Here is a 17,958-nt window from a genome sequence, read left to right on the forward strand (position 1 = left end):
CTCACACCCATTAGGCCTAGAGGTCAACTCCTCCCAGTAACACCAACAGCAATCAAGGTTCAACTACAAAACTGTGCACACAGACAACACAGGGTGCACATAGGGTGTCTAGCTCAGGTCACTGGGGAGACTGAGCCACTGGGCTCTATATGACATTTAATACACAAGGCCACTCTACCAATTACAGGAGACATAGCAGCTCTACCTTATACATAAAACAAACAAACAAACAAACAAACACACCACAGGGAAGCAGCCACAATGGGAGACACAAATAAAAGAAGAGAAAAAAATCTCCAGAAAATAATGAAATGGAAGCAAGCAAACAACAAGACACAGAGTTCAAAACAATGGTTATAAGGTTGATCAAGGATCTTAATGAAAGCTTCAAGGGACTTATAAACCAGCAGCCTTACTCAAGTCGCCGCTGCTCCCAGTGAGAATTTCAAAGACATTAAAAAGGAACAGTCAGAAATTAAGCATATACTAACTGAAATAATAATTCAATGGGATTCAACAGTACAGAAGGGGATTTCAAGAATCAAATCAATGGTTTGGAACATGAGGAAGCAAATAACACCCAATCAGAAGAGCAAAAAGAAAAAAGAATTCAAAATATGAAGATAGTGTAAGGATCCTTTAGGACAACTTCAAGGGTACTAACATTTGCATTATGGGGTATCAGAAGGAAAAGAAAGAGAGTTGGATATTGAAAACTTATTTGAAGAAATAACAGCAGAAAACTTCCCCTACCTGGTAAAAGAAATAGATTTTACAAGCCCAGGAAGTGCAGAGTCCCAAACAACAGGAATACAAAGAGAGCGACAGGACAAAAGTAAAATACCAAAAGTTAAAGACAATGAGAGAATCTTATAAACATCAAGATAAAAGCAATTAACTACAAGGAAGTACCCAGATGACTGTCAACTGATTTCTCAACAGAAGCTTTGCAGGTCAGAAGGGAGTGGCAAGAAATATTGAAAGTGATACACAGCAAGGACCTACAACCAAGATTACTATACTCAGCAAAGCTATTATTTAGAATTGAAGGTCAGATTAAGAGCGTCACAGATAAGAAGGTAAAGGAGTTCATAATCACCAAGCCAGTATTACATGAAAAGTTGAAGGGTATTCTTTAAGAAGAGGAAGAAGAAAAGAAGAAGAAGAAAAGATTAAAAATATGAACAATAAAATGGCAATAAGTAAAATTGAATCTAAAAATAAAAATAAGTGAATAAGGAATCTAATGAACAAAATAAACTGATGAGTAAAATATAACCAGCGGCATGGAAACACAGAACAGTTAGACGAATCTCAGAGGGAAGTGCGGTTAGGGTGCTGGATGCTAAGCCTAGCTGGTCATAATAAATGCAAGAAATTCTCAAAAGGTTGAATGGACTCTTTCAGCAGGGCTGAAAATCTGCATGTTACTATAATACATGCTCCTGGAACAGCCAAAGGCAATTCCCCCAACCTGATGGTCCTTTTTTATTTGCCTGACCTTACCTTTGATATGTGTATCTGCTATGCTAAAGGAAAAATATGTGAATAAAAAGCCCTGGCCTGGAGATTCGAGAGCTAACCACTAGATTCGAGAGCTAACCCCTTGTATCCCCCCATGCCTTTCAAATTTATATTTCAGGTCTAGTTTATCCATTTTCATGCAGCCCCTTTTCCAGATTCCCTGAACCTCTGCAAATGCTGAGAAAGACCCTGGCAGTGGGGGTGTGAATGGAAAGAGATTAACCAAAGATCTTATATGCATACTAGAGGCTCAGTGCATGAATTCATGCACCTCAAAAGGAACTGTGTGCTGCGAGGCTACGGTGGGCACAGGGGCAGGTCTCAGCCTATCCTCCATACCCCCACCTGGCCCTTCCCGCCATGGCCCCCCAGTCTGCCAGCAGCCCTACTCACGCTGCCACTGCTCCCACATGCTGACAGAGTGAAGTGACTGGGCTAAGCAGGCACCAGGTTCTGGGAGCAGGTGTGAGCACTGGGCAGGACCAAGGTGCGTGGAAGCAAAGAATTTTCAGTAACAACTAGAGGCTTGCCCTGATGACAGCAACCAGCGCCCATCTTGGTCTGGGGCCCCCTGCTCACCTGCTCCACCATCCTGCCGCAGCAGATGCCCGCCAGGTTCCATACTTTGCCGCCTGTTGACAATGCCTTCCATATTTCGCACACCCCCTGGTGGTCAGCGAATACCATAGTGACCAGTTGTTGGATTGTTTGGTTGTTCTGCAGTTTGATCTATTTGTATATTAGCCTTTTATTATATAGGATTATATAGGATATGCATTACCTTTGGACTCAGACAATAGAGTGGTGAAAGCCTAAGGTGGGTCAGGAATTAGGTGGAGTGGGACAGTGCAGGGAAAAGAGGGACATTTGTAATACAGTAAGTCCTTGAGTTACATAGGAGATCCTTTCCTATGATGAGATGTATTGTGATTTGCGCCATATGTCAGAACCCACCTACATAAGCACCTATATCACTCACATGGAGCACATACACAGCAGTAATAAAGTGAAACAGAAAAAAAAAATTAAAAGATAACAATTCCTGACCTTTAATTATGGCAAGTAAATAATAAAAAAACATACAGCACATATGTACAAACGTCAAAATGACGAAACTTTTTTTTATATAAATAAATGAGAAATGGCAACGTAATCACTAAATGATGTACATCGAGTCCAACATAACCCGAGGACTGCCTGTACTCTTAACAATAAAGATTTAAAAGTTAAAAAAAAAAGAGAGATGCAATATCTGAGAGACTCCTCTTTTTAATCTTGTAAGCAACTGCTATGCGAAACAAGTAAAACAAAAGCTTATTCTATGATCAATATGATGTTCTAGGGACAAATGCACACTGAAATGGGATACTAACCTGAAACCTAATGATACTCCCACATACTAATGAGTTAAACTATTATCTAGACCACATGTGTCAAACACAAGGCCCGCGGGCCAAATCCGTCCCGCCAGGCCTTGCAATGTGGCCCGCACCGCACTGTCATCACTGCACTCCGCTGCGTTTCCATCACAATGACAGTTTATGACTGTTCAGTAAACCATTCAGCCCGCGATTTAGGCTGGATTTTAGATTTTGGCCCCTTCTCTGATTGAGTTCGACACCCGTAATCTAGACAGAAAGACCCTAGTATTGGACATTTAATAAAATCTCAGAGAGAAAAGCAGAACATTCCAACAAATATATGTTATCTCTAGTTTCTTACTTCCTCCCATTTTCTCTGTGCAAATCTGTCCATATCTTATATAGTCAAAGTTGTCTTTATCTTTCTTCCAACATCTAGGTAATGGTCTGTGAAATAAACTCAGTTTGAAGACTGATACTATTCACTCAAGTTTTTTTTTTTTTTTTTTTTAATAATCACATTATTATCAAAATTTGAAGGTAATCAGAGGATAAGTAGAAGAAACTAATACTGCTCATATTTTATCATGAGTACTGATTCAACCAATTTTGTTTGAGGTTTAAAAAGATAGTTAAAAATATAACTGTAATCTATTAATTATTTTCTCTCTTTTTAACTTTTGAGGTATGTTTATTACATTACATCTCTGGTAAAATGCTCTTTTATTCCCTTTATTTTTCTTTTTTTTAAATGAAATAAAATACTATTTGATATTAACTTTAGGGAATTATTCTAATTTTGTATAGCTGTCTTTCATTCAAACTTCCATCCAGTCTTCTATCTATAATATAGGCATAGAAAGATGTTGGTAATATTTACAATTAATCTTAATAATGGTATTTCTAGGTGATTAGATTTGAAATACATTTCTTTTCTTCTTTTTTTTGAGTTTTTATAGTATTTATAATTTGCATGTATTATTAAAAATAACTTTAAAAATTAAATTTTTTGTTATTTGTTCATTCTGATACTTAGTACCCTAGTGTCTCATTTTACCTCATTTTCAGCCTGCTCAGAAAAAATTTTTTGTCACCTACAATTAAACATATACTACTGTGGTAGATTAAATATGGCCTTTATAAGTCTTCCTGTAGAGAGGTGGAGTCTATTTCCACAACATTTGCATCTTGGCAGGACTTAGGACTTTGACCAATAGAGTGGGGCAGAAATCATGGTGTGTGAGTTCTGAAGCCTAGGTCTCAAAAGGCTTCACAGTTCTGCCTTCACTATTTTGATAATCTTCTTTCATGAAAAACAGACCAAGGTAAATAATGGAATGATGAAAGACCATGTGGAGAGAAAGGTGTAGCAGAACAGACAGCACCAATGTTCCAGACATTTAAGTGAGGTTATCGTAAATTTACGATGAGGTCATCGTAAATTTCTGGCACATGAGTGACCTCCAGGTAAGACCAGAAGAAGATACACCCAGCAACCCCACAGATTTGTGAGAAATAATAAATCAATGTTGTTTTAAGTCACTAGATTATGTGGTGATTGTTAATGCAACTATACAGTACAGGTACAACTACTTTCTTAGCACCTTTGCCTCCTCCTCTTTTTCTGGCTATTTATATTTTCTTAGTCATAAGTTTATACATCCTGTAAAATTTCTTAAAACACCTCAAGATCTCAAAACTAAGATTTCGTTGTATTTCAAATTATTATTTGTTATTCTCTCACACACAAAAAATGCCAATACCAAGGTGCCATGTTAGGTTTTCTCCTTCCAAGAAAATAGAGCTGTTCTTTTATTTAAGTGGTCTGATATTTAATCCATTGACCAATTTCAGTTTCATTCTATCCATTTAAACCTCAAGTAATAAAACTGTCAAATACTCTATGTACTACTTATAAGACATTTTAAATAATGGTTAACAGTGGATTACTATTATGATAGTAATGGTTAACAGTGGGTTACTATTATGATAATCCTTTTATGTACTCTATAAATGCTTTTTATCAATATAATTTTCTTAACCTTTACTAGATTATAATATATTAATCCTTTCACTGCTAGAAGAAAGAGAAATGTTATAGTTCCCTTCTGTTTTGAAACAAAGCAAACTAATGATAGAATCCTAATAGGAATTTTGATGAAAGATTTTTGTTTGTTTGTTCTCCATAATTCATCTATTCTCTTTTCCTAGGTAGCCAATACTTGATTGATTGGAGAAAGCCTGAAACTGCATCTCTTAAGGATTCCTATTAGAATCATCTTGAGATAATGTGTTTTATTTCTTATTATATGGTTGTAATTATTTATTCCAAATTCCTCTTCAGAGGTCCAGTCAGTTTTAGAAGAATATATGTTAGTAGAAATATCATCATTTGTTTAGGTCACCTATTATATAAGTCTAAAGGCCCAATGCATGAAATTTGTGCACTTGGGAGAGGGTTCCCTCAGCTCAGATTGAAAGAAGGTGCAGGCTAAGCTAAGAGACCCTACTGGTGCACGATGAGGGGCAGGGAGGGATGAGGGAGGTTGGCCAGCTGGGGAGAGACCATGGGAGGGCTCCAGGGCATGTCTGGTCTGTCTCGCTCAGTCCCAATTGGCCCAACCCTAGCAGCAAGCTACCCTACTGGGCAGATCATCTGCTCCGTGGTGGTCAGTGCATGTCATAGTAAGTGGTTGAGCAGTCTTAGCATACCATTAGCATATTATGCTTTGATTGGTTGAATGGCCAACTGGACACTTAGCATGTTAGGCTTTCATTATATAGGATCACTGAAGAGTACAAATATGCATAAAAGTTGGCTCTTAAGCCAGATTTTTAGGTAAAGATCTTTAGGGAAAAAATAGGATAAAAAGTCAAAATACATATATCTAAACCCATTTAGCTCTATAAATTACTTTGTTTTACCATTTGTCTTTCTTTTAAAATATGACATTTCATCCTAGCAAAGTAGTTCAGTTGGTTAGATCATTGCCCCCACATACAAAGGTTGTGAGTTCGATTTCTAGTCATAGCACAAACAAGAATCAACCAATGAATGCATAAATGAGTGGAACCATAAATCAATGTCTGTCTGTCTGTTTCCCTCTTCTCTCTCTCAAATCAATCAATAAATAAAAAATATGACATTTAAATTATTAGCCTTTCAGAGCTAGTGATAAAAAGATTACCATGAACTCTGTCATTTGGGTTGTCTAAGGTGATTAAGAATGTGGAGAATCTTCATACTTAGTGTAACTGTGACATAAATAAATAATACTGAAAATAAGAAAAGCAGCCATTTATTCAGTATTCAGTATGTGCTAAACACTCTGCCAAATTCTGAACTTGCTCCTGTGAGATTCCATCTCATTAGGAGCAAATCCTTGGTATTCTGTGAAGATATTGTGGTTACAAACCCTCATCATAGTATGGAATTCCCATAATATTGTGATGATGGATCTAGGTAACCCTGATTTATTGATAGAACAATTCTCCAATAAAACCATCTGGGCCTGGAGATTTGTTTAAAGGTGGTATTTCAGGTTATAAGGTTATTCAGATTGCCTGTCTTTTTGGTTATTTTTTTGTAATTTGTGAGGTTTTAGGTACTGGTCATTTTTTTTCTAAGTAATTCAAGTTATGGATATAAAGTTTTTCATAGCATTCTTTTTCCTTTTATAGTTGGAAAATCTGTAGTAATATTGTTTGTTCAATCTTGATATTGATGATTGTGTCTTTTTTTCTTTAAATTTGTTAGGCTAGTAAGAGGTTTATCCATGTTATTGGTTTTTAAAAGAACCAGCTTTTTATTTCATGGATTTCCCTATTGTGGTCCTATTTTCAATTTAATTTATTCCAATTATTAAGTATTTTCTGTCTTCTGGTTTTGACTATATCTGGCTTCTCTTCTTTAACTTCTTGAAGAAGAAATATGAATTATTGACCTGAGAATTTTCATTTTCTCTAAAAATTGATATTTTCATGTTATATCTTTTTCTATCCTTTTATTTTCAACCTATCTGTGAAATGAATTTTTGAGAAAGCATGTGTTGAATCATTTCTAAAATCCATTATAACAATTTGCCTTTTAATTGTATACTTAGATTATTTGTATTTAAGGCAATTACTTTTATGTTAGGACTTACATCTGTTTATGTCTCCTGTTTCTTTTTTGTTTTCAATATATTTTATTGATATTTTACAGAGAGGAAGGGAGAGGAAGAGTTAGAAACATCGATGAGAGAGAAACATCAATCAGATGCCTCCTGCACACCCCCTCCTGGGAATATGTCCATAACCAAGGCACATGCCCTTGACCGGAATCAAACCTGGGACCCTTGAGTCTGCAGGCCGACGCTCTATCACTGGACCAAACTGGTCAGGGCCATTCCTGTTTCTTTATACCTTATTGTGAACTACTTGAAAACTTTTTTAGTATTTCATCTTACTTTATAATATTTTTGTGTATATTGTTTTGTATATTTCTCTTAGTGATTGCTCTGAGTATTACAATATTTAGATGAAATTTATCACTGTCTACTGGTATTGACATTTTATCAAGTGAAATACAGAAACTTTGCTTTCATTTAAGTACCTTTACCCTCCCATATTTCTAAATGTGACTGTTCATTATTTACTCATATATATTTTATAGCACATTTTTGTTTCAACCTTCAAATGTGACTTACGAAAATCATTTTAAAAAGATAGTGTACTATATTTGCCTATTCTGCTTTTCTGAAGTTATTTCCTTCCTCTTTAGAAAATTTATTTAGCCATTCTTTCAGGGTAGATTTTGTAATGACAAATTCTTTCAGTTTTCTTTGGTCTGAGTATGTCCTTCTTTCCCATTCATTCCTAAAGAATAATTTCATTGGATATAGACTTTGTGGTTAACAGTTCTTTTCTTCAGCACTTGAAAAGTGTTGAGCCACTTTTCTGGTGCCACCACCCTCCCAAACCCTGCCACTCAAGTATGGTGCCATCAAAAAACAAACAAACAAACAAACAAACAGGTCAAGGAAACAAAAATTCAGGAAAAGACAGATTTATGTATGTATATGTATGTGTGTGTGTGTATATGTGTGTAGGCATATGAAAAGTTAGTATATGATAAATGAGGCAATTCAAATTGGAGGGGAGAGAGAAGTTTTTTAATAAATTGAGCTGTAACTGTAAGTCATCCCATATATAAATAAAAAATGTATACCAATGTAAATTTCAGATAGATTAAAGTGTTAATATTTAAATGTCTCTCCTTATAATAAATATACCCAAGTTGGTAGTATAAATTAGCATAACTACCTTAGAAAACAATGATTTCATCCAGAAAAGTTGAAAATAGACATTACTTAAAAACCAGAAATTTCTTTCTTTAGTATATACCTTAGAGAAACTGTTACACAGGATGTTTTGTAAGAATTTTATAGCATAATTTTTCATAATAACTGCAAATGGAAACAAGCTGAATGTCCATCAATAGTAGTTCTCGATAATTTGTGCCACAATGAGGCATTTTATGGCAAAAAAAAAAAGGAGGATAAGAAGGAGGAGAGGAGGAGGTGGAGGGGAGGAAAAAGAGGAAGAAGAAGAGGAAGAGGAAGAGGAAGAGGAAGAGGAAGAGGAAGAGGAAGAGGAAGAGGAAGAGGAAGAGGAAGAAGAAGAAGAAGAAGAAGAAGAAGAAGAAGAAGAAGAAGAAGAAGAAGAAGAAGAAACTCAGCTATTGACAATGACATGGATGAATTTCAGTGTTGAGCAAAAGAAAAGCACAAAAGATTATAGACAATGTGATTCACTTTATATAAAATGCAAGCAGAAGCACACATAAATTATAATATTTAGTAATATGTATGCATGAGTGTTAAATCTAAATAAAAGCAAGGATATTAGGTGGAAGAGATTATTGTGATTGGGTCAAGAAGATAGACACTATTTTTTAAGACTTTGGTCTAACATCCATTCACTATGAGATGACTTGTTGTAATAAATAAGTGTATGTTTAAGTCAAACTATGTATGAACTTAATGATTTCAGGTACTAGGAACATTGTGAAAGATTATCATATCTGATGAAAATTGAGTTATGTTTCATCAATCAATCATACCTTTTAATAGTAAACTTTTACACACATATATCTTTACATATGTTATGTTATATTATAGAATAGTTTGAATATAAATTCAATTGCACATTTAAATAATTTAAAATTACTCAGACATTATCCAACTAAACTGAACATTACAGATGTTCCTCATTTCCTCAAATCAAAGCAAATGATTTTACTATCTGATTTCAGTTGAAAATGCAAATAGTGCCAACATATGTTGGTGAAATAATTTATAATAGTTTTTCTTCCAATACTTTTTAACAAAATAATCAGTTTTATATTTTTTATTCCTCAGGTCTCAAACTCTCTAAAGTCATTTGAGATATAAAACTAGTAATAGATGGGAAAAATCACATAACACATGTCATCCATGAATCATGCTTTTTTTTTTTTTTTTTTAAATCTCTTGAGACATAACTGTATAACTCTGGAATTCCAAAAAATACAAAAGAACTCCTCCTTTAGAGAAAGTCACTATAAAAATTAGGCAAAACTCTTACATTTAATTAAACTTAAAAAAAAATTAATCTTCTGTTTCTAGGATGGGCCTTCCCAAGGGCAACAATTTCAGTCCACTACTATTACTTCACTAGAGACCAGTGCACAAATTTGTACACAGGTGGGGTCTGGCTGCTCCACCCTGATAGGGCCTATAGGGCTGGGCCAGCCAGGGGAAGGGAACATGGGAGGTTGGCCAGCTGGCCCTGCCCATGATTGGGGTTATGGGGGGCCTATAAGGGGCATGGCTGACTGGGGGAAGGGGCCTTGAGCAGTTGGCTGGCTGGCCCCGCCCCCTGGTCAAACTCCTGGTTGAGGGGACAAATTGCATATTAGCCTTTTATTATACAGGATATAAAAAACAACATGGAGTTTACTTTAAAAATTAAGTATGGAACTGCTATTTGACTCAGTTGATCCCTTCTACGAATATATCCTAAGAAACCCAAAACACCAATCAAAAATAACATTTTTATATGTTATAAATATATATTTATATATATATATATATTTATATATGTTATAAATATATATTTATATTTATATTTATATTTATATATGTTATAAATATATATTTATATTTATAACATATGCACACCTCTATGTTCATAGCAACGCATCTATAGTAGCTAAGATCTAGAAATGGTCCAAGTGCCAATCAGTAGATGAGTACACCATGGAACACTATGCAGCAGTGAAAAAGAAGGGTGTCTTACCCTTTGAGACAGTCTGGAGGGACCTGGAGAGTTATTATGCTAAGTGAAACAAGTCAGTCAGAGAAAGACAAGTATCTCATGGTCTCACTCATATGTGGAATCTAATGAACAAAATAAACTGATTAACAAAATAGGTCCAGAGACACAGAAGCATGGAACAGACTGTCAAATCTCAGAGGGCATACGAGAGGGACTGGAAAGAGATCAACCAAAGAACTTGTATGCATATATATGTATAACCCATGGAGATAGATAATAGGGTTGTGAACACCTGGGGCAGGAGGTGAGGGGTGGGCTAAATGAGGTCAATGTTGGGGAAAGGAAGCATATATAATATTTTCAACAATAAACATATTTTAAAAATCACTTTTTAGGCAATTGCATGTATTAGCATGGCCTCAACTAACTTACATAATGACAAACCTCAATATCAATAAAAAGATAGAATTATATTTTTCTGAGTTCCAGTCAGACTTACTAGATATTTGGGTATCTGAGATGGATACATATAATGACAAATTACATAAGTCAAAACATACCCTCTTTCTTCTCAAACTTAGTCCTTTTCTTAGATCTCCTAAGATTTCCTAAGCCAGAAACATGACTCAATCTTTACATCTTACCCTAAACATCCAATAAATAAAATATTTTTTGACTCATTTTATATAATATTTCTGGAACGTGTTTTCTTCAGCCTTCTTGCCATCTCTTTAGCTCAGGTTTTAATCATTTTGAGTTTATATCCTGCAACCTAGTCTCCTTCATTATAGATAGAACCTCCTTTTCATTGAAAATAATTTTCTCACTCATCACAGAAAAACCTAATATATTTACCAAGCTGGTTACATTTCTTTCTTTCTCAAAATTACATAATGTCACTCCATAGTTTTCAGTATAAAATCTAAATTTTTAATAAAGGTCCACTGCCAGTTCTATATCTCAATGGTTTTGATTTTAACCCTGGGATCTGTTGCCATATCCTATGTAATAAAAGAGTAATATGCAAATTAACCATCACTCTGCTATGCCCACAAGTCATGCTCACCAACCAATCAGGAGCGGGTATGCAAATTAACCCAACCAAGATGGCTGCAGCCATGGAGCAAGCAGGAGGCTTGGGCTTCCCTGGCAATGGAGGAAGCCAAGCTTCTGCACACCCTGGTGACCCAGGCCTCTACTCAAGGCTACAAAGTTTCAATTATAGAAGATAAAAAAATCCCAACAAAAATGGCAGCAGCCACAGAGCTGGAGAGAGCAGGAGGCTTGAGTTGCCCCGGGAGACAAAGGAAGCCAAGTTCTCACAGCCCTGGCCTGCCTTGGCCTCTACTCAAGGCTACAAAGTTTCAATTATAGAAGATAAATAAATCCCAACAAAAATGGCTGCGTCCATGGAGCAGCAGGCTTGGCTCCAATCAAGGCTACAAAGTTTCAATTATAGTAGGTAAATAAATCCAAGATGCCAGGGCCTCTGTTTGGGTTGCTGGAGGGCTGAAAACCACCACAGGCCCCTCACCCAGGCCACCCCACGCTCCAAGGGAACCCCTACCCTCATCCAGGACACCCTTTAGGGAAAACCAGCTGGCTCCCACCCATACACCAGGTCTCTATCCTATCTAATAAAATAATAACATGCAAATTGACCATCACTCCAACACACATGTGGTCAAAGATGGCTGCCCCCATGTGGACACAAGATGTCTACCACAAGATGTCCAGCAGGGGAGGGTAGTTGGGAGGAATCAGGCCTGCAGGGGAGGGCAGTTGTGGGCGATCAGGCTAGCAGGGGAGGGCAGTTGGGAGGGACCAGTCCTGCAAGGGATTACAGTTGGGGGCGATCAAGCTTGCAGGGGAGCACAGATAGGGATTACCAGCCTAGCAGAGGAGTGAAGTTGGGGATTCTTGGGCCTACAGGGAAGAGCAGTTGGGAGGGGCCAGGCTTGCAGGAGAGGGCAGGAGAGGGAAGTTAGGGGTGACCAGTCCTGCAGGAGAGGGCAGTTAGGAGCAATCAGACTGACAGGGGAGCAGTTAGGCATCAATCAGGCTGGCAAAGGAGTGGTTAGGGGGTGATCAGGCTGGCAGGCAGAAGCGGTTAGGGGCAATCAGCAAGGCAGACAAGCAAGCAGTTGGGAGCCAGCAGTTTTGGGTTGTGAGAGGGATGTCAGACTGGCCGTCCCTTGAGGGGTCCCAGATTGGAGAGGGTGCAGGCTGGGCTGAAGGACATACATCCCCATGCACAAATTTCGTATTATCTCATATTTATTCTTTCACAGAATATAGAACTGTATAAAACTCAAATTTGCTGAGTTCTTGGGAAGATTGCTGATTATCTTTTTTAAATGGCCAAGTGCCCTTCCTAGGTCTTTCATAGGATACTTTGTTTATCTTAATCATTTAAAATTGTAAAAAAGACAGAGCACCTTTTAGAGAGATGGATTTCAACTCTGTATGCTTTATATAAATGCTGTTTAATTTTTTATATATACATTTATTGATTACATAAAGTTTCTACAGTTTGTCTTTTCCTACACTACAGTATATATCTAAGAAGTAATATGCTGTGTTATTCTGAATCTTTAAACCCTTGATTATATTTTTGAAAGTACTTACTGGACCTCAAACAATTAATTTTAGCAAGTTTAACTTTATTCCCATTTTCTCTTTTTTTAAAAAAATGAGAGATCTGGATTAGACCAAAGGTTCCTACCAGCCACCCATTTTGAGAATTTATATCAAGTCTGAGTAAATCTCCTGACACCAGATTTCTTAAATGATAGAATGTAATCATGGCATTAATTCCTAATGTTGACTACACATAACATCTGACATATTGAAATTAATAGTATATTATATAATAAAGATCAATGAGTTCAACTAATTTAAAAGTAATGTAAACAAATCAAAGATTTATTTATTAAGATTTTAATTTAGCTTGATTTTGAAAAGTTGATCAAATCAAGGTTAATAATTTGTTGAGAACTTCACATGTCATTTTAACAACTTAACTCAGTATTGTTTATCCTTCATTACTTCTATCCAATTATTAACTTACTTATGGAATAGGTAGTAAGTTAAGTTCTTGTTACACTGTAAACTGCTTTTAAACAAGAGCCACATGTTATGTTAGAAAATTAATAGTCCATAAGGTTTAGTAAAATGTTAATTACAGAAGATTGTAGTAAAGCTGTAATTTAAAAAATGTCAATTTTTCATTTATTGTTATTGTACTGCAATTTTTAATAGATTTGTGAGAGCACAATACATCAATTAAAATTTTGAGGGAGGGAGGGAAGGAGAGAGGAAGAGAGACAATGATGTGAGAGAGAGAAATCAATTGTATGCCTCCTAGGGATCAAACCTGCAAACTACGAATGGGCCTTGACTAGAAATTGAACCCACAACCTTTTGGTGTATGGACAAGGGTCCAACCAAAAAACCACCCAGCCAAAGCAAGAAACATTGACTTTGTTGTTCCCCTTATTTATGCATTCATTGGTTGATTCCTGTATGTGCCCTGAGCAGGGATTGAACCTGAAACCTTGGCATATCAGGTCAACTCTAACCAACTGATCTACTTGGTCAGGGCCAGTACTGTAAAATTTAAATTAAAATTGGCATATTTTTTCAAAGGAATCAGGAATATTTACTATAGGACTGACATTATTTATAATTGGTAAAAACTTATAAAGAAAATAAATTAAAACAAGATAAAAAGATAATTTTGTTGTGCACACTAATAGGTAAATACAATGCTTTCTTTAGTAGATATTTCAACAAAATTCACAGGAAAAGGTTCCTGTTTTATTCTTCTACTATTTTTCTTAAAAATGCAATGATGATAATAGATGAAATCTGATAGTGGTCATCTTATATATATATACATATATATATATATATATATATATATATATATATATATATATATATATTAATTCAAATAGGATAATTTGAAATAAAGTGCTATCCTAATACAGCCAAAGATTTAATAGCATAAAGAATAAGCGATTCTTCCCCCATTTGCCACCAAGGTACTGAGTCTTTGTAGAGATGAAAATGCCATACTATACCTTGATTTCTTCTATTTCGTCTGGTACTATCTTGTATGCTGATATAGTCCCACCCAACCTGAAATCAGAAGAAAATATTCACAAAACTGGCAATAGTGTATAACAAAATACGACTATTGACATCAGAGTGCCACCATAATGCCCATTGCCCACCCCAATAACCATGAAGGCAAAACAACCATTTTATGGTTAAATTTTTCATATATTAGTGAAAAAAAGGGAGATAATGGATGACTACTGTAAGAGGAAACATTAAGTTAGACTGTTAACCATAACTAAACTTCTCTGATTGATGGTTTTAATGATATTAAAACTGCCACTTTTACTGATGGATTCTGTCACAACTGAGATATACCAAGAATCAGTAGCAGACATAGTGTTTTTTTTGTTTCTTTGTTTTTATAATAGATTTAATTTTTACAGTCGTTTTAGGTTTAGAGAGAAAATAAGCAGAAAGTAAAGAAATTTATTTCACAGATTCCAAACCACAGTTTTCTTTTAACATCTTGAATCAGTGTGAAATATTTGTCACAACTGATGAGTAAATATTAATTTTGCTTCTTTTAAAAAGTAGTTTAAACAAGGATTCGGAAAGATATGTGTACCCAGAAGAGTCCAATGGAAAAAGATAAGTGTTTAAGAATTACAGATTGAAGGCTTATGATCTTTGCCTTGAGGCAGTGATATCATTACATATCATGTTTGTTTGTTTGAAATATTTTGAAAAGCAGCTAAGGTTTATAGAACACTCACCATTCACTAGGCATAGTATATATTATCTAATTTAGCCATTATAATGTCTCTATTGTAAAAATGAAGAAATTGAGACACAAAAATATTCAGTAATTTTCTTATGTAACTGAAGGAGCTGATAAGTCAAGATGCTAATTGAGATGTACATTAAGTATAAAATACATAGCAGATTTTAAATACTTAGTATAAAAAGGTTAATTTAGTGATTACGTGCTAAAATAACATTGTGAATATACTGAGTTAAAAAGCTATATTATTAACTTAATCTGTTTCTTTACAGTTTTTAAAATGTGCTACTAAAGTTTTTAAATTCCATATATGATAGTATTGTGCTATTATCATATCTCTAGTGTACAGGTGCTCTACGTTTAAATTCCAAGATACCTACCTACCAATGATCTAATTCAGTGCTTAAAAAGAAAATTTCTGATTAGTTATTTGACTTTATAAGTACTCAATATAAAAAAAAGGTATAAATAAGACACTTATGTATTTTAGATACTTTAGGATAACTCCTATCTCATATGTAAATTAATAAATGACATCCTGGTTTTCACTAAAAAGTAATTTAATTTAACCAAATTATCTTTTATTTAAAGTCCTGCATTTAAACTCTTTAATGTTACCATTTATCCTTGCCAATGGAACTAGTGTTCAGATAATTTTTTTTTGCATACTGAAATAAAGTTATTTATTTATTTATTTGTTTATTGGGTGACATGGTTAACAAAATTATGCATGTTTCAGGTACACAATTCTATAATACATTATCTGTACACTGAATTGTGTGTTCACCATCCCAAGCCAAGTCTCCGTTCATCATCATTTATCCCCCATGCCCTCCACTTCCTCCCTCAACCTCCTCTCCCCTGGCAATCACCACACTCTTGTCTGTATCTATGAGATTTTTTGTGTGTTTTTTTGTTTTCCCTTTCATACTCAATCCCTTACCTTCCCCCTAAGTTCTCTCAATGCCAACCGACAACCTGATCTCTCTACGAGTCTGTAATTATTCTGCTTGTTTATTCATTAGATTCCACAGAGGAGTGAAATCATATGGTATTTGACTTTCTCTGACTGGCTTATTTCACTTAGAATAATGCTCTCCAGTTCCATTCATGCTGTTGCAAAGTGTAAGATTTCCTTCCTTCCTTCCTTTTTTTTTTTTTTTTTTTTTTTTTTTTTACAGCCAAGTAGTGTCTCTATATATAAAAGCTTTAGCAGCCATTACAATGGAACATCCAGTGCCCTTTGGTTATGCTCATATGCATGCATACAAGTCCCTTGGTTGATCTTTTACCCCTTTGCCCCCTGCCTTCCCTCTTAAGTCGGGCACTCTGTTCGATGTCTCTATGACTCTGGTTCTATTTTTTTGTTCATCAGTTTATGTTGTGCATTACATTCAACAAATGAGTGAGGTTATGTAATATTTATCTTTCTCTGACTGGCTTTTTTGCTTAGCATAATGCTCTCCAGTTCCATCCATGCTGTTGCAACTGGTAAAAATTCCTTCTTTTTTATAGCAGTGTAGTATTCCATTGTGTAGATGTACCACTATTTTCTAATCCACTAATCTGCTGATGGGCATTTAGGCTGTTTCCAATTCTTAGCTATTGTAAATTGTGCTACTATGAACATAGGGGGTGCATATATCCTTTTTGTTTTCTTGGGATATATTCCTAGAAGTGGGACTGGATCAAATAGATGTGTGGCTGGAGAGTATCCCAACTTCAGATCCATGAAATGAGCTCTAAACTCCAATAAAAACTTAAGGAGTATAAAGAAACAGATAGAGCAGAGTAAAAGCAAGATGCATCTAATGAAAACTGTTTGGAAAATGACTTTAACACACATTGGTTATCCCAATTCATTTGGTATGTAATCACATACACTGTCTTGTTTTGTTATTGTTTCTGGTGTGTATGTTTGGGTGTATGTTTTCACAAAGCATTATAAATTAACAAAAAGAAGGAAGAGTTCTTATTTTTTTTAAAGATTCCACTCAATGTTTACTATTCTAATAAAACACTTTATATATAATTATTGAATAAATATTATGAAGAGGTTTTACATTGAGAAAGTACTATTAAGGATTTACCTTATTCATTCTCCATTTCTGTTTTCCCTGTTGCCTAAGTGGTTCATCCTGGCTTTCTGCCAAAGCTAATTCAAAATTCTGACAATACACCTTTGATATTATAAGCTACTAAAATTATAAGTCTGAATAGCACTTGAATGAGCATATCCCTATAGCATTCTTTATGGTCCAGCAATATGCATTTGTAATAGCATGGATATTCAATAAAACACTAAAAAAGAACCAGAGGTACTTTCAATAAGATTGTAATTTTAATTGCTTTCTCTGCATACTTATAATCTGTTGGGGAGGGGGCAGAAATCTGCTAAAACCATAAGAGTTGCTCTCAATTGGCAATGATTTTGTTTCCAGGGGAACATCTGTCAATGTCTAGATACATTTTTTTAAATTTATTTTATTGTTGAAAGTATTACAAATGTCCCCCAACTTTTCCCATTTGCCCCCCCCCCTCCCTCCCAACCTGGCTCCAGCCCCAACCCAGGCCTTCACCACACCACTGTCTATGGATACATTTTTTATTAGTAATAGCTTAGATGGTGTTATAGTCATTTAGTGGGTAGAGGCCAGAGATGCTATTTAACATATTACAATGCAAAAGAAAGCTTCCCATAACAATGATCTGGCCTAAAATATCAATAATGCTAAGAATGAGAAACTTTGCATTAATCTAATATAGAAGCTAAATAGAAAATATGAAAATTTTTTTTAGAAGTATCTACAATATATTTACCATGGATTTGCTACAGAGAATTAAAAAGACTATGTTTACCACAGGAAATACACATGTACATACACTCAAACACACTTTCTAGAAATAAACCTAAAATTTTTGAAAAAT

At 35.1% G+C, this 17,958-nt stretch overlaps 1 protein-coding gene across 13 annotated transcripts in view; it reads right to left on the reverse strand.

The window, feature by feature from the left end:
* GPHN (gephyrin) overlaps positions 1-17,958 on the reverse strand; it is a 355,412-nt gene that overhangs the window by 239,785 nt on the left and 97,669 nt on the right. For all 13 annotated transcript variants that reach the window (XM_036434071.2, XM_045579636.1, XM_036434065.2 and 10 more), the window contains exon 3: positions 14,270-14,327. In XM_036434071.2, the coding sequence (XP_036289964.1) occupies positions 14,270-14,327 (58 nt within the window). The remainder of the gene's footprint in view (positions 1-14,269; positions 14,328-17,958) is intronic.

This window comes from Pipistrellus kuhlii, unplaced genomic scaffold (genome assembly GCF_014108245.1).
Source record: "Pipistrellus kuhlii isolate mPipKuh1 unplaced genomic scaffold, mPipKuh1.p scaffold_m20_p_1, whole genome shotgun sequence".
Lineage (NCBI taxonomy): Eukaryota > Metazoa > Chordata > Mammalia > Chiroptera > Vespertilionidae > Pipistrellus > Pipistrellus kuhlii.